The 20874-nt window shown below is 47.0% G+C and overlaps 1 protein-coding gene across 1 annotated transcript in view; it reads right to left on the reverse strand.

Annotated features, from left to right (window-relative positions):
- LOC126541696 (venom factor-like) overlaps window positions 1–20874 on the reverse strand; it is a 96829-nt gene that overhangs the window by 35044 nt on the left and 40911 nt on the right. The window contains exons 15-24 of the mRNA XM_050188583.3: window positions 16735–16858; window positions 16158–16202; window positions 15625–15804; window positions 14563–14689; window positions 14105–14333; window positions 12568–12780; window positions 8983–9085; window positions 5284–5388; window positions 4718–4906; window positions 2627–2702 (exon numbers count right to left, since the gene is read on the reverse strand). Coding sequence (XP_050044540.1) covers window positions 2627–2702; window positions 4718–4906; window positions 5284–5388; window positions 8983–9085; window positions 12568–12780; window positions 14105–14333; window positions 14563–14689; window positions 15625–15804; window positions 16158–16202; window positions 16735–16858 — 1391 coding nt within the window. The remainder of the gene's footprint in view (window positions 1–2626; window positions 2703–4717; window positions 4907–5283; window positions 5389–8982; window positions 9086–12567; window positions 12781–14104; window positions 14334–14562; window positions 14690–15624; window positions 15805–16157; window positions 16203–16734; window positions 16859–20874) is intronic.

Consider the following 20874-nt stretch of genomic DNA (forward strand, 5'->3'; position numbering starts at 1 on the left):
GTTCAATACTAGATATTTTTTTTGTAAGCGGGGCACTTGCTGCTCTGGCTAGCTGGGATGTTTTCGCCGGAATATCTGATCATCAGGCTGCGATGATAACCCCCTCTGATGTTGTTTTAAACAAAAATTCCAAGAGGGTTTCTTTCCCCAACTTTTCACATGCAGATGATACTTTATTATTGGACTTGCTTTTATTTGAATGTGATTCTTTAGTAGTACTGCTGATATTCATTGTTTATGGAATGGTATTAAGGACCTCATAAATGAGTGCATTGAACGATTTGTTCCACGGATTGTAAAAAGATCGAAAGGAAATAACCCCTGGATATCTTGGGACACGTTGCAGTTGCAAAGACGACTAAAACGGTTGGAAAATAAAGAACGCAGTTCTAATGACGTTCTTTCATCTCAAGAACTTTCATCTCAATGAGTTCTTTCATCTCTAGCCAAGACAAATGTTTTGGCTGACAGGGAACGCTATTTCGGCGAGCAGCTTCCCAACTTCATATCGTCATCTCCTGAGAGGGTCTGGAGTCTGATTTCGCCACTGCGACCAGTGATGTTATTTAAATTAAAGGTGTAGAAACTAGTGACTGTTTTTCTATTTCTAATGCTTTCAATTCTCATTTTAAATCTGTTTTCACTAAGGTAACGCAGTCCTCGACCGTTTTTTTGTGTCGTGTCCACCTATATCTGACATTATGATTAGTGAGTAGTTTTTTTTTAAATTACTTCTGCCACTTGATGTAAAAAAAAAATCTGCTGGACCGGATGGAATGCCGAATGAGTTCTCAAACGTTATACAGAGTAGGTTGCAAAGTATCTGACAATTCTATTCTCTAAATGTTTGAGTGAGAGAAGAGTTCCAGATGATTGGATAAGTGCCAGAGTCAAGCCCCTTCATAAGAGTAGAAGCACATATTGCGTTTCTAATTATCGCCCAATTTCCTTAATTGCAACTTCATGTGAAATTCTTGAACATATAACACATAAGCATATTTCGGAATTTTTGGATAAGTACAATATCTCGTCAAGTTATCAACATGACTTCAGGAAAGGGTTCTTGCACTCAGTAACTACCGTACATGATTTCGCTCAAGCTATAAATTCCGGAAAACAGACTGATGCAATTTTTATGGATTTTGCTGAAGCTTTTGATAAAGTCTCTCACAATAAACTACACCTTAAATTAGATATAATGTTTAAAAACTCTCAGCTTGTAAATAGGATTTTTGCTTATCTCTCAAATCGAAAACAGTATGTCTCCTTTAATGATCAATGTTCTAACACAGTACCAGTTGACTGTGGTGTCCATCACGGCTCTGTGCTGAGTCCCCTTTTGTTTCTTTATTTATAAATAATATAAAGCAAGACACACCTGTAAAAGTTAAGTTACATGCAGATGATTGCATCCTTTACTCGGAAATCGCAAGCCAGCAAGGTCAAACACTCTTGAACGAGGCACTTTAATGGTTTATTCGTTGTTGTGATGAATGGCAAATGTCTGTTAATTTTGAAGAGACAGCTTTCATGAAAATTTCCCATAAACGTAATCCTCTTCATTTCACATATTCAGCATGTAGTGTCTTTCTGTTAGAAGTGGATCACTACAAGTATCGTAGTCTTCGGATTTCACCTGACCTTAGCTGGACGAAACGCATAAACGCCGTAATTAGCTCCTCAAACTATGAACTATTTTATCTAAGCCGAGCTCTCGAACTTTTTCTGCTCCCGCTGTTTGAATTATTGCGTTTAAGGCAATTTTTCAACCAAGTTTAGATTACGCATCTACAATTTGGTACCCGTACACTCAGAAACACGTTCACCAAATTGAAGAAATGCAAAAGAGAGCGGTAAGATTTATTTATGGCAGCTTTGGGCGAATTCCGATCACATGTTTGTTAGAAAATGCCAATCTTCCAATGCTAACGCAATGAAATCGTGTTTCGAGATTGAAATATTTCTTTCAGTTAGTTAAGGGCAGAAATATCGCATATAATTTCTTTTTCTACTGGATAGGCCACAAGGCAGAGACACGCCTTGAACATAACTACTTTCCACACGAAATAACACCTTTGAGTATTCGTATTTTCCTAGGACAATAACTGAATGGAATAAACTTCCTGATGAATTCGTTTCACAAAAATCCTTAAACCTTTTTCCTGTACACCTACAGCAATGACTTGTCTCGCATGGCGCTCTAAGCTTATTCTGTGCTCTTGTGATTTGTTCCGATATAACATTGTGTTTATATTGCCAAATTATGTACTTCCTTTCCGTGTACTTCGTTTATTGTTACGGTTGTTTGCCCATTTGCAAAACCCTACAAATGTAGCTCCACTCTGTTAAAACCCCAAATCGGGGTTGCAGTATTGATAAATATATAAAAATTAAATCAATTTTTATTCTTGTGCTTAAAATAGAGTTACCAACGGACCGTCCGCCTCCTCGCCCGCCTCACGAAGGCTACTCTTGGACACGCGGCATATTAATTGGGATCCCGTGACCACGGCGCTGGTATAAAAAAGTTGTGGCTTTTAAATTCATTTGCACGCGCATTCTTTACCTATGTTCTCAATGGAGGGAGGGGTGTCGCATGTCGGTGGTAGTTAAAGCACGTACTCACCACAGACTGGATGTGTAAGTATTCCAGACCGAGAACGATCCATCCAATTTTCGGAAAGTGAGCATGCGTTGATACCCTAGTGTAGAAATAGCGATTAATTCATTTCAGTGGAGATAGGCACAGGTAAAGTATTATCTTTTTTTACGCGTGCTGTGATCGCAAGAGCTGCAAATATTATAGGCGCGACACTTTGTTTCCAAACATGTACTTACCAGGTTATTGATAGCAGTGGTACACAATTTACGAGGTATTCCTGCGTTAAAGATGTACTCGCCGGCGCCTAGGGACCATCCCGTTCTCTCTCCCTATGGCGCCGCGACTTGAATACTGGACTGCGCACGCGGACCTGTGCTTTGATCCTGAGGAGCCAAGTGGCTTTGTGCAGAGTAACTGTCGCCTGAAAGTCTCCTACTGTATTCTTACGCTTGTGGCACTGCTCTTCAATAACGTAAGGCAAGCAGGCGAGTGCGTGATGTGCGATGTCCGTAGCACTGCAGTGTGACAGTAGCCGTCGTTGTCTGCGTGGATGCCCGCTAGACAATGCGTGCCAGGTTTAGCATGCGTAAGCAATGATCTTGAACTCGCCGGCGGCTGCATTTATGCTGGCTGGTCGGAGTAGAAAGCATAAAAGCATGACTTTATTATCACTGACCAGGCGCGTACCCAGGATTTCTTTTCGAAAGGGGGGGGGGGGGGGGGGGGGGGGGAGGGTGCCCAGCTTAAGGCAAACTTTTCTGTGCAAATGAAGGGGGGGTAGCTTTACTAGTACAAATGTGAATGCCCACCGTTCGCCATAAAGACGTGTAAACCCGCAAATGAGAAATAAGGTGTATGTCACATGCATACGCCTGTGAGATACACCTCTCCTTTGCTTGACAAACAAGGAACCAGATCAAATGTACTAGCGAAGGAAAGAAGCGCAGGAAGAACACTTCCAAGAAGAGGTAAACAAGCGAAAGTGTAAAATAAAGAGTTGTAGTAGCAATTTTTTAAGGAGATATGGTAGAGTTATAGAGAAATATATATTTGCGGAACCATCACAGTTCTTTCGGATCCCTCGTTTACTGCTCTACCAGGTGCCAGAACCGACAGGTATTGTTATTTGAGAAGTTGCGTAACGATGCGTGGTCTCCAACCACGTAGAACGCAGGACACTGCGGTTCTAGGCGGACTGCGCCTACTGCAGAAGGTTAGAAAAACATCCACATTAGCACAGCAGAGAAGTGGCAACGCCAGGAGGCTCGAATGATAACTTTAGAAGAGTCATTCAAAACACACGGAAATATTCTCCACTTCCGGCGGCGTTTTCTCTACTTCCTTTTTGAATAAAAAGATATTGATCGATGAATATTTTCACAAACAGCGGTTAAATTTGCTAATTTTCGCTTTTCCCTCCTGTTTGGCTGTTGCCTTGGCTCTCTCCCTTAGTATATCGCTTAATTTCTCAATTCCTTGCGACTCTTGTTTCCAGTGACCAAATTTGCCCGAAAAGTCCCGTAAAATTAGAGAAAAGCCGGATGACGTAACGTGTGAGAGTCATATTTCTTATAGGTTTAACGGTTGTCGTAGGGTTTGATGATGGACGCTGTTTCCGCATTATTTTATTTTCCACCCTATCTAACCCCTATCCCGGGTATATGGTTCCGAGGATCTGCCAGCGTCGCGGCGAGCCGTCATGCGAGGAAATAATGAAGCAAAAGGAAAAGTTTAACGCAACTGGCGTTGTCTCCGCCCGCAACTCGTTCCCCGAGCATACAGACCAGCTGACTACGAATTGAATCCTTATCCTGGTCCCTGGATCAGTCGAAACGAAGGAGGCTGCACTAACAAAGCAACAGCGATGCGCGTGACCGTTGAATAGACGGTGATAACTGAACCCACTTCGAGTTAATTGTGCGGTCACCGAATCGGTGAGAAAACTGGCCTTCACACCCCAGGAGATGCCGATAACTACCGCCATTCAAAAGGAGTGAAAAATGCAGCAAGATATTGACCGCCGAATAGCTGTTAAGTCTCGACATTGATTTGGCGGCGCTTTAGGAATGTGTGTGAGGAGTGGTGGCGCGTGTGGACAAGCCAATTGATACGTACCGCTTCGAATGAAGCCAAGCGCCCTGTCTTCGTCCTGGGAAGAAATGAGATCTGCGGTCTTCAGATATTCGTAGGCGTACAGCGTTGGTGCCAATGTGATCATGGTCTGCTCACCGCACCCTGACGGCATCCGAAGTAGACTTTCCGGGCTCTTGACTGACGCCTCTAGCGCGACACCCATGTCGTCGCCTGCAACATGAATCGCGGCAAACAAAATGAGCCTCAAGTAACAAGCACAATACAGCGCGGGAGCCGCTAAACTGGGAGTGGAAAGGAATGAAGACTAAAGTAGCACATCAAGGTTTCAATAGTGTACTAGCGATTATCGGCAATATAGTGCACTCTAAAACGAGACGAGTTATGATATACAGCACCTGCACTCGTGACAAGCGCTTCCGTTCAGAAATACTGGTTAGTGCGCTGACGGTCGACGAAACGGTTAGTACAACAGGCAGCTCAAAGATGTCAGACTTCTTACGACCAGTTGAATAACATAATCGTGGGTTTCCATCAGCGAAGCACAGAAGAGAATTTGTTATAACAAAGAGAAAGCAGTGCGGCCTCACCGATGATGTCGATTTCGCAGCGTTCGGATCCAGGGATGACCTCTTGGGGAGATCTGCGAGGCCGCTGAATTTGGATGAGCTGTTTGCCTCCGACAGCAAACGTTTCTGTGAAGAGTTCGGTGCACAAGAACAATGAGAATGAGGTTCTGCAGGTAATATCAAGTTTTTACTATCGATAGCAAGCTACAGTTAGCTTGTTTGAAGGCAAAGGAGATAGGTCGGCTTGAACTAGCGAGCTCTAGTCTGGTACTCTACATCAGAAAAGAGGGAAAGGAAAGGTAAAGGTGCGACTAGGGTTAAGATGATATAGATGAAGAATGTACAACGCTAATAGGAAGTTCAGTACTCTGCTGATCATCTGAAACTACACAATTTGCAGTGGTTTGCACTGGTTCCTTTCGTCCTCGTTAATGTCTCTTGTATGACATCACGCAAAAAAAGAAAAAAAAATAAGTGGCAGCAAAATACCGAACTTTGTGCACCTAAATGCCGGAGGCAATAGCCATAATTTATCGAGGTGTGTAGTAGCTGCAGCTTGCTAAAGGAAGTGCGACGACGTGCTTATGAAGCGACGACTGATCAAGGTGGGAGGGAAAACAAGAGGTGAAAGGCCGAGAGATTAACCTATTTATGTTTCTGGTTGTTCACTCTGCACGTGGGGAAAAGTAAACAAGAGAAGATTGCAAAAAAAAAAGAGAAGGAACGCAGCAGTTCGCACGTTATATAATTTTTCAACGAGTTCCGTTTCTGTTAAAAAAACACACTAGCGCTTTTAAAGAAGTTCGGGTCGACGTCGGCTGAGACCGGTGTCTACGAATTCTGGCTTCCGTAAGGGTGCCGTTGTCAATCTTGTCGAGCGTGGTGCTGAGGACTTTGTGCGTTGAAACGACGACAATCACACAGAAAGTGTGCTATCGTCTCTTTGCACTCGCCAACTTCACATTCTGGACTTGTGGCCATTCCGGGGAGGTAGGAGTAGGCATTACTAAAGACTACTCCAAGTCATAGGCGACAAATGAGAGTTACGTCCGCTAACTTCAGGCGGAGCTTCAGGTGAAGGCCCATGGAACAAACGCGCTGGTTTTTAGAATGTGCCGAATTCCATTCGGCCAACGTAAGCACGCGAGCAAGCACATGGAGCTTTGCCGCGGCGTCTGTTTCTGACATCGGGATAGCGACGCAATCGCCACTGTCATGTGAAGATTGTGTGGATGCGTTTGGTTGCTCGTTTCCAAGGATACCACAATGACCATGGCAACCATTGAAATACGACGTCATGCGCTTTTTCAATTGCCCGATGGTAAATTTCTCGTGTGTCCGCGACAAGTCTCTCGTGGGGTTCACGGCATAATGTAGAGAGGCAGCTTTGCCGGAGCTAGGCCAGCCTGGGAAATGACATGTCCCAAGTACTCAACACTGGGGGCCAGGAAAATGCACTTTTCTAGCTTGAGCTTGAGATCGATGTCCTGCAGTCGTGCCAGGACATTGTGCAGGTTCTGCAGGTGGTCTCCGTCGTCGCTGCCAGTGACCAGGATGTCCTCCAAGTACACCGCCACGTGCCTCATGCCTCTGAAGAGGTTGTCCATCTCCCTCTGAAATATGGCTGGGGCTGAGGCCACGCCAAGCGGTAAGCGCGTGTTGGAAGAGCCCCAAAGTTGTCGATATTGTGACATACTTCCGGGAGGCATCCTGGAGCACTAGCTGCTGGTAAGCATCTCTGAGGTCGAGCTTGGTAGCGATGGGGTTGATGGTAACCTTAAAATCCCCGCAGATCCTGACACTGCCGTCTCGCTTGAGGACTGGTACGATGGGAGCGGCCCATTCAGACGTCTCGACGGGCACCAGGATGCCCTCTCGCTGTAACCGTTGCAGCTCCTGGGTGACCCCGTCCTTCAGGACGAACGGCAGTGGGCGAGGCTTGAAAAAACGTGGCCGGGCTCCCTGAGGTACATAGATGCCAGCCGTCGTGCCGGCGAATGTGCCCACCCCTGGCTGGAACAGGGTCTTGAACTCGGTTAGAAGCTGGGGACGTCTTTCACCGCGTGCAGGTTGGCTTGCTCATACTCTGGCAGACGAACGCCCAGTGCCTGAATCCAGTTTTGGCCCAGCAGCGTCGCCGACAACCCCTTGGTTAAGTAAAGGGGAAGGGTTGCCTCCCTGTCGCCAAAGCCAACGCTGACCAGGGCCTGACCCTGGACCTGGGAGAGATGCCCGGAGTAGCTGCGCGGCATCACGCTCGAAGCCTCGACGCACTCGCCGGGGAAGGTACGCTTGAAGAGTTTCCCGGCCATTACTGACACGGTGGCCCCTGTGTCCAGCTCCACGGTAATAGGGTGCCCACAGATTTCGACAGTCAGCATGTATGGCGGCCCAGACGACGGAACAAAGGCTGTGTGCCACATGTCAAAAATCGGTGGGTTCTCGGCCACGACGTGGAGCCTGGCCGCGGAAGAACTCCAGCCTGCTGCCGCACGCCCTCGCCGCGTACCCTTGCGACGGCTACCCTGGCCGCGGGCTTGTGTGGTACCTAGGCTTGAGACAGGCTGCTGCTGGTGTCCGTTGTTCGTCCTCCCCCTTTGGCATACCCGTGCCAGGTGCCCAATTTTCACCCACGTGAAGCATTGTGCTTGAGAGAACTGGCACTGTGAGGGGGAATGGGCACCCCCACAGCGATCGCAGGTACTGCCCTTTGTCGCCAACCTATTGACCGCCGCTCCTGCCGACGGTGAGCCAGTCACACGGGCAATCTCGCCGGCGTCCTAGGCGCCAGCTTCAACTGCCAGCGCTGCCTTCACGGCGTCGTTCAGCGAGGGGTCGGGAAGCTCCAGGAGTCGCGTCTGCAAGACGGGTTTGTTGATGCCGCAGACGAAACGGTCCCGGAGCAGCGAGTCCAGCTGGTCCCCGAAAACGCAACCGCTCGCTAACCCTCGTAGCGCAGCAACGAACTGCCCGAGGGTCTCTCCTTTCCGGCGGCTCCGGTTGTTGAAGCGGAAACGCTCCATTAGTGTGGATGGTGCTGGGTTGAAATGCGAGCGCAGTATGGCGAGCAGCTCACCCAGCGCCTTAACATGCGGCGTGGCTGGCTTAAGAAGGTCGAGCAGGAGACTGAAGACGCGTGTCCCGCAGCTGGCCAGGAAAATGTTCCGCTGTTTGGCCTTGGGTGTGTCGTTTGCCTGGAAGAACACGTGGACTAGTTCCTCGTAAATTGGCCAGGCGGACCCATCTCCCTCGAACGGCCCGAGCCCTCCGTACAGCGGCATGGCGGCAGCAACGGGGGTCGGTGTTTCGCCGCTCGCGGCGGCGTGGGACGATCCGTGGGTACTCGTCACCAGTGTCAGGATCCGCCCGGGTTCGTGAACAAGGGAGGGCTCAAGGCACTTTCCGTTAGACAGATGCTCCGCAGCGTGGTGGTGATGAACGATGACTGACCGCCGAGCAGCTGTGCTCGTCGGCGTTTATTGGGTGCGGTGACCAATGTTGCCTACCGAGCCTGGCGGACCAGTGAAAATTATGCCCGAGGGAGCGTCACATGCTTGTTACAACAGAGTTCATGGATTCTTCAGCAATGCTTGAGTGTCGCGAGCTGACGAGCACGGTCGAAGGGTGTTGTTCCAGAACTACAATTGCGACCAGATTAACCTTAGTATTTCTAAATGTTGCCTCTACGCCAGTTTTTCCCCTCGAAACAATATAACTTACCTGTGTACCCGTGTGTAGTATTGACGTCTCGCTCTTTCCGTTTCTGTGTGTTTTCTGGGTCGAGGATGAGGTTGAAGCTTTCCTCCTTGCGCACACCGGGCGGCTGCAAAGAAAGGCGGTTACGTGAGGTATCTGGTGCAGTAGATACAAGCATAGAATATTCCCGAGTGGTGAAAGTATCACTCAGCGCCTGCGCTGCTCTCTCAAAAACATTTTCTGATACCGCGCCTAGCTTTCCCGCAGGCATTTCTTAACATAATGACGTCCCACCCAATTTTCAAATCCCAGTATACATGCAAAGATGGCGGGTTCTGTTAGGTACAAAATGAAGCAGTGGCTCCAGGGATATTGTTACGGGGAAGTGTAAAGTTTCAGTGTGCTTGAATATTTCGTCTTGGTTTCAGCAAAGGCTTGGGCTGTAGTTAGTTGCAGAGGGAGAGAGAAAGAGAGATGCAAATGAGAGAAAGGCAGGGAGGTTAACCAGAGTTAAAGCCTCCGGTTTGCTACCCTGCACTAGGGGAAGGGAAAGGTGAAGTAAAGACGGAAAGATGAGCATGACAAAAATAAAAGCGTGAGAAAAGAAAATATGAAAAAGGACGGAATGGCGTCATTATAGTCTTTCTAATAGGCCACTGTCACGTAAAAAGGCCAACAAAGCCTTGACCGACTTTCGCTGCGACGACAGTTCCTGTCGGCATTGCAAAACTGACTGTTCTGAAAGTGGCCTGTCGTTAAGGCGCACCAACGCGGTCGCTAGTGACAGCCGGTGCGCGCTGTATTGAGGACAGTGGCAAAGTACGTGTTCGATAGTCTCCTCGCCGCCGCAGTGACTGCAATCCACGCTGTCATCCATACCGACTCGGAAGGCGAAAGGTCTTGTGTAGGCGACACCAAGCCACAGTCGGCAAAGTACTGCTGTTTCAGGTCGAGAGAGTCCAGATGGGGATCGAAGTCGAAGGGATGGGTCCAGTCGGTAAATACGTGTATGCTTCAAGCTTGGTGTGTTCCATGAAGTTTTGATGCCTTCATTTGCAAGCACACGAATTTTCATTGCGGCGTCTGTTCTTGAGAATGGAATGGAGTCTTGCAAGCCCTCCTCATGTGCAGATTGTGCTGCTGCGTCGGCATGTTCATTGCCCATTATGCCACAGTGGCTTGGAATCCACTGTAACGTGATGTCGTGTCCTTGCTCGACGAGGTGGTGAAGCAGCAGTCTGATTTCTAGAACTAGTTGTTCGTGGGGTCCTCGGCGTAAGGCAGAAACCAAACAATGAAGAGCAGCCTTGGAGTCACTGAACACGCTCCATTTCTTGGGTAGTTCTTCAGAAATTACACGAAGTGTACAACGAATAGCAGCAAGCTCCGCGGCAGTCGATGTAGTCTGGTGAGATAATCGATTCTTTATGGTGGAGGGTTTTGCAGGAAAGATCACCGATTCTGCAGACCCATTCACCGGGGTTGAAGCGTCAGTATATAGGTGATGATGCTCGTTGTACGTCTCGTACAGCAAGAGCAGTGAAAGCTGCTTGAGTGCTGGAGACGAGAGTTGGGCTTTTCTTCGTATTTCTGGTACCATTAGTCGAACCTTTGCTTGAGCCAAGCACCATGGTGGACACGGAACTTTCGCTGGAGCTGTATAACCTGATGGAAGGTGTGCACGATAGGGCAGGACTGTTTCACAAAAGGAAGCACGTGGTCGATCCTCTGGCAGTGAGGCTAGATGAGGGGCAGGGGCTCGAGGAAGGTGTCTTACGTGTGCTCTGAGCGCTTGCATGACTATATGGGTCTTGGCTGGAAATCGTGTGCAATGGCAATTGTTGCAGCCGTTGACGAGCACCGCGGCAATCGAAGACACACTCTAAGTGCCTGGTCCTGGACGCTTTCGAGTGTACGGATATTACTTCTGCAGGTGTTGGTCAGCACAGGCAAGCTGTATCGTAAATACCCAAGAAAGAGCGTCCTGTACAGTTGCATCAATGCATGTACTGAAGTACCCCAGACTTTTTCTCCAAGAAACGTAAACACATTAGAAATATACGTCAGGCGCTTCTTTAGGTAGGCCACAAGAGGACTCCAGCAGAGGTCACGATCAATGATTACACCTAAGAATCGGTGCGTCCTCACATAAGGTATGCTTTGACCGTCGATGGAGACCTCGTATGATCTCATTGGCTTTCCGCTAAACGCGACCAATGCTCATTTTTCTGGCGAGATCTTTAGGCCTTGTTCATTTAAGTACGCCGATGTTGACGTGGCAGCTTTTTGAAGCCTGGCGCGTACTTGCGGCCGTGTCAGACCAGATGCCCAGACGCAGATGTCGTCGGCATACATTGATATTTTTTGAACCCGCCGTGGTTGCTCAGTGGCTATGGTGTTGGGCTGCTGTGCACGAGGTCGCAGGATCGAATCCCGGCCACGCGGCCGCATTTCGATGGGGGCGAAAACACCCGTGTGCTTAGATTTAGGTGCACGTTAAAGAACCCCACGTGGCCGAAATTTCCGGAGTCCTCCACTACGGCGTGCCTCATAATCAGAAAGTGGTTTTATCCCGTAAGACCCCATAATTTAATTTTTTTACATTGATATTTTAACTGTGTTCCGTGCACTGGGGAAGCACCCTGCACTTGGGGAAGGGAAAGGGGAAAGGGAAAGGAAAGGGAAGGGAAAGGAAAAGGAAGGGAAAGGAAAGTTGCAAATCAGTGCAGCGGGTGCTGAAAAACAAAATCATGAAGAAACAACGAATATTTCTCACTTTCCATGTATTTAGATGATAGCTCACGATGGTAGCTCACGAAGAATTTATTTTTATTCGGGAGGATTTGCTGCAATGAGTATGGGAGAATAAAGCAAACGTCAACTAAAGGCTTCCAACTCTGCATCATGCCGGAACTGCAGCAATGTGTCTGGAAATTATTGTCCATCCCCCTGCGGTTGTAGTTTTCAGGTGGGTTTGACTTCAGTCCAGCCTGTTTCAACATCTTACATCTGATCTCCCTCATCCTAGGGCACATGCAAAGCAACGGTCAAACATCTGACATTGCCAGAGTAGCCGAGCACTTGGGGCGCGTGGTGCATACTACAGTCAATAGTACTTGGCTTCAGTCTAATTTTTATGTCAACGCAGTTTTCAATAGCGTGAAGAAGAAGGCGGCACTGTGATCATGACAAGTAATGAAGTCTTGACTCAATTAAGAAAAAAAAAACATTCAAATACACGAAGTCATTTTCACCGGAGTGATAGTTCACAAATGCCGACAGAGACAATTAGCTTAGTGACCAAAACGCAAAATGAACCACCGTTGATCTCGAGCGCGGATTAGCCAAAATTAACTTTTTCTGAGAATGTCGTATTACGATCGTTTTAAACATATTCAACCTTCTACGCCGGTGGAGGTCCTTCTACGCCGGTGGAGGTCGAATTACCTGACGCTGTATGCTTTCGCATTCGAAGAAAAGAAGTTTTCATTTCATAGTCAGTTCGTGATTTCGCACCAGTACTTTCAGGTGCGTTTGACTTAAGCGAAATGTCAAACTAACCGAGGTCGAATTAACGGGAGTGAATAAATTAAGGTACGCGTGGCTCACCTCTACCCTGAGCGTCACTTTAGCAGCGTCCTTGGCTGACGAGTCGCTGACGGCTACCACGTGGATCTCTCTTTCACCGGCAGCCAGTGGCACCACGGGGAACATCACCGTGCGACCCTGTCCCTTGGGCACTGTGAGCTTGCGTACCGCGGAGGGCTTGCCTTCCTTGGCGCCCGAGCACACGTCCCTCGTTCCAAGCATCACCACTCGCACCTGGGATGCCGGTCGATCTTCTTGCTTTACGTGCGCACTCATCTCTGAGGCGAGTATTAGCTGCCGTGTTGCAAGACACCGACTGCTGTTTGTCTTTCACTCGTATTGCACATAATACCTCCTTACATAGCATGCAGCCTTCTCCGTCCTGGTATCCTGTTGCAAATTGTTGTCTTTACGAAAATGGAGATTAATGCCGAGCTTGATAGCAGGGCTTGAGATCACAAGAAATCTGCGCCAGTCGGTGCTTATCAAGTTTATTTTTTTTTTTTCTCGTGGCCAGAATTTGCAGAACGCGGACGGCGAAGTGCCTGACATGGAGGCTTTCATCCTTATTCGCACCAGGTATGTTCTAATTGCGGGAATCTGGTCAATCTCTCCTTCCGTGGTTTCATTGTGTACTATTCGTTCATGCTTGACCATGATCAAAGAGTTGTCTGTGTGATTCGTTAATTGATTAACTGATTTACTGGCTGTATGGCACCCTCGTGCTCAACAACATGTAACACTTATAGAATATGTGGAATAGATAAGCGTAATCGGCGGTAGCTGTCAAGAAACCCTAGCGCGGCTCCGCTCTTGCACGCAGAAACAGAACACGGTATACTTTGACTTTCACGGCACACTTTCAAAGCAAAAAATTACGTGTCGACAAACTTAATTTTTTGATTTGCTAAATAAACATGGATAAATTTGGTAAGATATTTTAAGAAAACACCGTTAAAGGAAATGTTTCCATATTTGAACATTAACTAAGGAGGTTTCATACATTCATGCAACTGCGTACTATGTAGGAATGGTTCGCTAAACTTTCTGTAGACGTCTGCAAGACAGCTTGTTTCCTCAATTAAAGAGCCACGTTGGTATTTTTGCACGTTCACGTTTTTTTACTGTTCTTATTGTTTTTAGTTTTTAAAAGGGAGTGCAGACCGACGACTTCGTCAAGGAAAAGACGAGCTTAAATAAAGGAATACGACGCTAAGATCACCTTTTCTTAAACATATGGCGCACCAATTTAAATCTAGGTGCACCTGACGGTCAAAGGCGGATGTCGAGTTAGCAAACAATGCTTTAAGCACAAGCTTCTAGATGGTAGGAGGTAAACTCCGGCTGGCTGGATGACATTCGTATGGGTGGAATGTGCACATGTCATACAAGGCCAAAGCAGCATACACTTACACGAGCTACGAGTACCCTACTTCGCCCTTGTCTGCTTTCGCGCTGTTCGTCCGATATGTGAACTCAAGGCGTAACCAGGAAACTGATCCGCCAATGAGAGTCGTGCCATAACGTACAAATTGAAGAGCACGCAAAAGATACATACCACCTGTTCACTCCTGTCGTAGTTATACACCGTCACCGGAATTTCGACCTGCTCGTTCTTAATGACAGAGTACGGCAGGTTGACTTCGACGAATAACTTCTTGAAGACGCGAATCTCCAGCGGGTCGTGAACGCAGATGCCGCCGGATGGCGCCACACTCACGGCACTCAGCTCCCAGGTTGTGATGGTATCAGGCAGGGACACCTCGTAGGTTGTCTTCTGACCCTCACTGAAATTCGTTGAACGCCACACACAGTGATAATCAGAAGCATTGTAGAAATCTGGAGCCACGTCAACAGTTCAGTTACGCTAGGCTTTCTTACACCAATGCATCGCTCACAGTATAGCCAAGATATTTTGTGTGTCAAAATCTCAGTCTTGTTATGTGGCTCTACGTGAGCTCGAAGCCAAAAATAAGTGCGACTAGCAATAGTGCAGATCTCGATGGCGTGACATACCCAATTGTCAATTCTTGAAATAGCCACGTCTCCCTAAAGTCCCGCCGTTCTTTGCCACTGAAGTCGAAACCACTGTTTCCGAGCACGTCGGCGACTTCGTCGTTCGATCTTCCGACGGGTTGATTGTCTGACATAAAGTGGGAAAAGCGGAAGAAGCCGTAAGGTGAGCTAGGTAAGCGCTCCATAATGTGGGTAGGACAACAAATAAATGGGTGAACCGAAGCTAACTAGCCTTTCACGCTTGCTGAGAGCAATATTATTTACGCCAGCTTTGTGCGTAACCTTGTGTACATTCCATCGTTTTAGTCGCTTTTTAGTTGAGCTATGCATTTTTGTCTTCATTTTAGCAAGTGTTACAACGCATCCACTACTGGGAATTGTTTTGAACAATTCAACATTAAAGCACTGGGACTTGTTTTAAAAGGGGTTGCGTATTTCCATATTCGGTCGGTTGGCTGAGCTGGCGTCACAAAATGCAGTCGAGCGCAAGAAAGAGTCTTCCTCCCCGGGCGGGGTTCGAACTAACGATTATTCCATCGCGGGTTCAGTGTTGTTACCACCGCACCTGGCTGTTTTCTGATTTAAATTATCTGCACGGGCCAAAAGAATCCCAAGAAAAAAAGAAGTAGGTAAACCTCACGTTTAGAAATCAAAAGCCATTGCTATAGGCTGGCGGCACTGCGTTAAAATTCAATCACCGTGGTTAATTCTTTGACAGGCGGCAACCACTTCGACGTGTAGCACTTATGTACATGGTACCTATTGTGAAAAGAAATGCTTACATAGAAAGAGTGGCATAGAAATCAACCGCAGTCACGCCTACAAAAAAAAAAGAAAAAGAAAGAAGGCGCACAATGCGCACAGGACAGTGAACGGCGGAAATGCTTCCTTCACTCAAGAAGCTCCATAGAACTGACGCAGTAGTAGAGGCCTGTTTGCAACGTTCCATTTAGCACTTGATCGCTAATAAACTCCATGGTTGAAAGAATTGGAGTGCAATGACGTCGCAAAGTGAAAAGGGAATTGCCGCAAGGCGCACCACTTCGCGCATACTGTCCGTACCTTCGACTTGCTTGCAGCACGTGAAGAATGCTTCGACGCACTTGTCCGAGTAGAGAGCGCTGCCGGCAATCAAGTAGCTGCGCAGGGCTTCCTCGCGCTCCGAGCAGCTGCGCAGGAAGGGGTCCTTCTGGAGGCCACTCGAGCAGCAGTTGCGGAGCGTCTCGTCCTGGAATCCTTCCACTGGAGCAGCACGAGGCGAGAATACAAGCACGTGTAGAACCGTGCATGGAGTAATGTTGTTTTAAATGGGGCGCAATCGTTCTGGACAGTAATGACCATTTCCTTTTCAACAACAACAACAACAACAACAACAACAACAACAACAACAACAACAACAACAACAACAACAACAACAACAACAACAACAACAACAACAACAACAACAACAACAACAACAACAACAACAACAACAACAACAACAACAACAACGACGACGACGACGACGACGACGACGACGACGACGACGACGACGACGACGACGACGACAACGACAACGACAGTGACGACAACGACGGCAACAATATATTACTCACAAATGTTGGAGGTAACGTCCCGCTTTGCGCGTCGTCGATCATCCCCTGGAAAAAAAAAGAACATACTCGTTCTCATCCATTTTCATCATATATCGTTAACGTATAAAGCTCAGCGCAAGTAGCGCTTTAAAAGGAGCTATAAAAAAGATAAAATATTTGAATTAATTGCCGCAACTTACATTTAATGTAGGCGGCGCTTTATGTGCAAAGCTTGTGGCACGGAGGAAAAAAAAAACGGCATCCACTCAGAGTTTTCATTTTTCCGCATGATTATCAGCCGCAGTGTTTCCGTGAGTTACCTGCCGTGGTTGATTAGTGGCTATGGTGTTGTGCTTTAAGCGCGAGGCTTCGGGATAGAATCCCAGTTATGGCGGCCACATTTCGATGGGAGCGAAGTGCGAAAACACCTGTCTACTTAGATTTAGGTGCACGTTAAAGAATCCCAGGTGATCCAAATGACTCCGGAGCCCCACACTACGTCGTGCCTCGTACTCAAATTGTGGTTTTGGCATGTAAAACCCCATTACTTTTTTTTCATGAGCTCAGAAACGAAACGTTGCGAAGTTATGTGGCTTGCCTGCTCCGCCGTACGCTCCCTGGGCAGCAAGCACTGCGACACCCGAGTTTGCCAGTGCATGCAGCGCTGCTGTGCCAGCATCCAGTCCGCGGCCGAGGTCCTTCGCTTCCATGGACTGGAACACCTGTGTTGCACCAACAGAAACAGTGGGCAGCCACTCTTACGGGTCGGTAATGTTTTCTAGTTGAAAGTGGCAGACACAGGGTACATGACAGCTTTACTTCGATACGTTATCGCGCGCTGATTTTTATAAACCTTTACTTGCACACTCGTTCGTTTCTATCGGTTGTTTACGCTTTTGTCGCGTTCGTTTCCAAAAATAATGAATCTGCACGTACCAAACCAAGCTTACGTTTTGTTGGAGGGCGACTGTCAAACAGCGAGCTGTCATGTTGTGTTTTTGCTGTGGAGTACATTTTTGATTGCAAGCGATAAAAAATGCATCTGCTGCCGAGGGCCGAGGGCCATCCGTTACGAGTTTTGAAATAATAAAACTCACAAACTCTCTGTGCGCTTGTGCGTTGTGTGTTATATGTGTGTGTGTGTGTGGGAGGCGGGTCAGAGATGGTCAAAAAGTCGCGTAGTCACAGCCAATCGACGGGACGCGCGCCCCGCGCGTGTGTGTGTGGTTCCTTGAAACACCCCCGCCACCAGACGGTGCTCACCTCCGCGCATCAGGATGCGCGGCGGTAGGGACATTTCCTGGGCGGACGCTGGGCTCTGTCCTGGAGCGAGCAAAAGCAAAGCTCGCGGAAAAGGCCCACATGCGCAACCTTGTCATGAAAGCAGGTGGGCTAAAAGGGCCAGGACTAGCCCAGCGCTTGGCGAAGGTGGTGGACGACTTGCACAGCTGTCCCCTCAGATGCAGATCGTGGTGTGCCAGTCACGTACAAAGAGCCGTAGTGGATGCTAATGAGGCGATATGGAAAATGAGCCGAGAGAAAGGCTTCGAGGTTGTCGAAGTAAACAGGGAAGTGAGAAGGCGTGGTGGTTTTAAACGAGATGGCATACACTTCAGTTACAGGCTTGCAAGCGGGCTGGCGACTTGCTGGTCGGGCTGTTGCTTTTTTAGGGGGCGCATGGGCGCCCAGGAGGCCAGAGTAGGAAGTAATGAAGAAGGTCCCCTAAGGGACCTCAGAATAGCATCGCCGTCAATAATAGAAAAAAATAGGAAAGCAAGAAAGAGAGATCGCCACGCAATAGGCTATATGAACTAGGGCGGCAGAAGAAAGGAAAAGAAGGTTGGCAGAGAATGAGGAGCAGTTAAATAGAGAACAAATAGGGATGTATGCAATCACAGAAACGCACCTTAGAGACTCGGGAGAGCCGCCAGTGATTGAGAATTATGTTTGGGAAGGGTGCAACCGAACTAAGTCGGAAAGAAAGGGAGGGGGAGTCGGAATGCTCATCCATCAGGGAGCCAAATGGAAAAGAGTAAATTCAGTATGTCAAGAGCATCTTTGGTTATCAGGTACAATGAGTGGGAAAAAAAAACTTTGCTGGGCGTTACGTATTTGTGGACCGGAAATAATTGCACAGAGAAGAATAAAGAGTTAGTGGAATGCATAAGTGCTGATATTAAGGGTTTCGGGAATCATGCTGAAATTATCCTATTAGGTGACATGAATGCCCACATACAGGATTTAGATGGCTATACTGACAACAACGGGAACTCAATGCTAGATCTTTGTGAGCAACATAACCTCGTTATCGTGAATACAGGGCCAAAGTGTGAAGTGCAGATCATGTGGGAAGTGGGAAACCGGCAATCAACCATTGATTACTGTCTGATGGCAGAAGGAATTCATGATAAGTTGAAAGAAATGGTCATTGATGAGGAACAGTATAGCACCATAGGGCACTCCATAAACACATCATTTTGAAAATGGGATATGTAGTTGGGAAAGTGAGCAAGGAGTGCAAAATGGTCAGTCCAAATTTGAACGCTTAACAAATAACAAATATAGTCACTAGAGTCGAGGAAGAACTTGCCAAATGGCCAAGTAAAGAGCGGGAATATAGTGAGCTTCTACGTGTAATAACGACAGAAATACGGAAAGAGAAACAACCTGTTCGTTGGAAAGGAAAAAAAGAAACCGAAAAGCTGGTGGAACAGGGAGATACGAGAAGCGATCGCCGAACGACAGAAAGCATCTCGAGAGCACAGGCAGGCAAAGAAGGCGCAGTTGCACCAGGATGATGTAGCCAGTAAATGGGAAATATACCGGGAGAAAAAGTCTATGGTTCAAATACTGGTGCAAGCAGAGATAAAAGGTAAAGTGAACGTTGCTTGTCAGAAATACGTGAGAAAAAGAAGGCCGCACCTAGAATATTTTGTAACCACATAAAACTATTAGGCAGGAAGTCAACAACAATACAACAACATATCCTAGACGAAGATGAAAACAGACTGGAAGGAGAAGCGGCAATAAATTACATCCGGAAAATAACAGCCGAATCTTTCCAAGCCAATGACGAGGTTGTATTTGAAGAAAAAAAGAGCATGAAAGAGACCCAAGCGGAAAAGGAGTTGGTGATGACAAATTTCAACTGGAAGAAAGCAGAAGAGAAAATTCCTAAGCGCACAGCCACAGGGCTAGACGAGGTTCCCGTTAGGCTGATTAATGAACTAGGACCAAAAAGTAAGGAAGCTCTGGTGAAAGCAGTGGAAAAAGCTTTAAAAGATAGACGAATACCAGAAAGTTGGCCACAAAGTAGAATGAATTTAATTTATAAAGGTAAGGGGGAGAAAGATAGAATTGACTCGTATAGGCCATTGACCATTACATCGGTAATATGCAAGCTAGCAATCCAGGCAATCAAATTAAAGCTGCAAGCATGGGCAGAGAATAATGGAATTTTGGGAGAACTTCAGAATGGCTTCAGAATAAGTAGGATGTTGGGTGATAACTTATTTGTTCTTACTCAGTGTATTGCAATATCAAAAATAGAAGGCAGACCGTTATATGTGGCCTTTTCAGACATTACAAGAGCCTATGAAAACGTATACCGCAACTTAATGTGGGATATTCTGGAAGGCGAGGGATTAGGTGACGATTGCTTACAGCTTTTGAGAGAGATTTACCAAGAATATACCGTTTGCGTTGAATGGGAAGGAATGAGGAGCGAGGAGAAAGTTGATATCAACATGGGACTGCTGAAGGGGTACCCTTTATCCCCCACTGCTGTTTATGATGTACATGGTGAGGATGGAGAGGGCGCTAGAAGGAAGGAATATCGAGTTTAGTCTATCATACAAACAGCGGGTACAGTAGTAGAGCAGCAGGTTCCAGGTTTATTTTATGCGGACGACATTGTTTTGCTAGCTAACAAGCAAAGTGATTTCCAACCTCTGGCTAATATCTGTGGACAGGAAGGTGAGAATTTAGGTTTGAAATTTAGCGTAAGAAGTCAGGTGCTATGGTATTCAATGAGAACAGCGAACAGACAATGGCAATACAAGGCCAGGAAATACCTCGGATAACAGAATATAAATACTTTGGTATATGGATAAGCGAAGGTAATAGATATATGGAAACAGAGGAAAAAACAATAACAGTAAAGGGAAATAGAAATGCAGTCATAATGCAACACAGAGCGCTATGGGGATACAATAGGCACGAAGTACTCCCGGGTACGTGAAAAGGTCTAATGGTTCCAGGACTTACATTTGGAAATGAAGTTGTTTGCTTGAAATTAGGGATACAATCAAGACTCTATGGCAACCAAAGGTCATTGGGACGCCTCGCATTGGGTGCTCACGGGAAGTCTACAAATGAAGGTGTGCAGGCCGCTATGGGCTGCAAAAGTTGTGAAGTGAGCGAAACTCAGAGCAAAATTGATTAAGAACGATTGAGGAATACGGAAGAACGTAAATGGGCTTGGAGAGTGTTGAGGTATTTGTACAGGAAAAATATTGATTCAGCGTGGAGGAAAAAGAACTAGGAAGCTTACCAGCAAGTATGCCGCCTGTATGATGAGCAACACAGCAACAAAGAACGTCAAGCGGAAAGTCAGAGAGGCTGAGATGACCTCATGGGTGGCGGTAATGGAAAAGAAATCTGCCATGAGTAACTACTTAAGAGTAGGAAAGAAAATCAGGAAAGAAAGAATGTATGATAACTCAAAGGGAAGCTCATT

Source organism: Dermacentor andersoni, chromosome 2 (assembly GCF_023375885.2).
Source record: "Dermacentor andersoni chromosome 2, qqDerAnde1_hic_scaffold, whole genome shotgun sequence".
NCBI lineage: Eukaryota > Metazoa > Arthropoda > Arachnida > Ixodida > Ixodidae > Dermacentor > Dermacentor andersoni.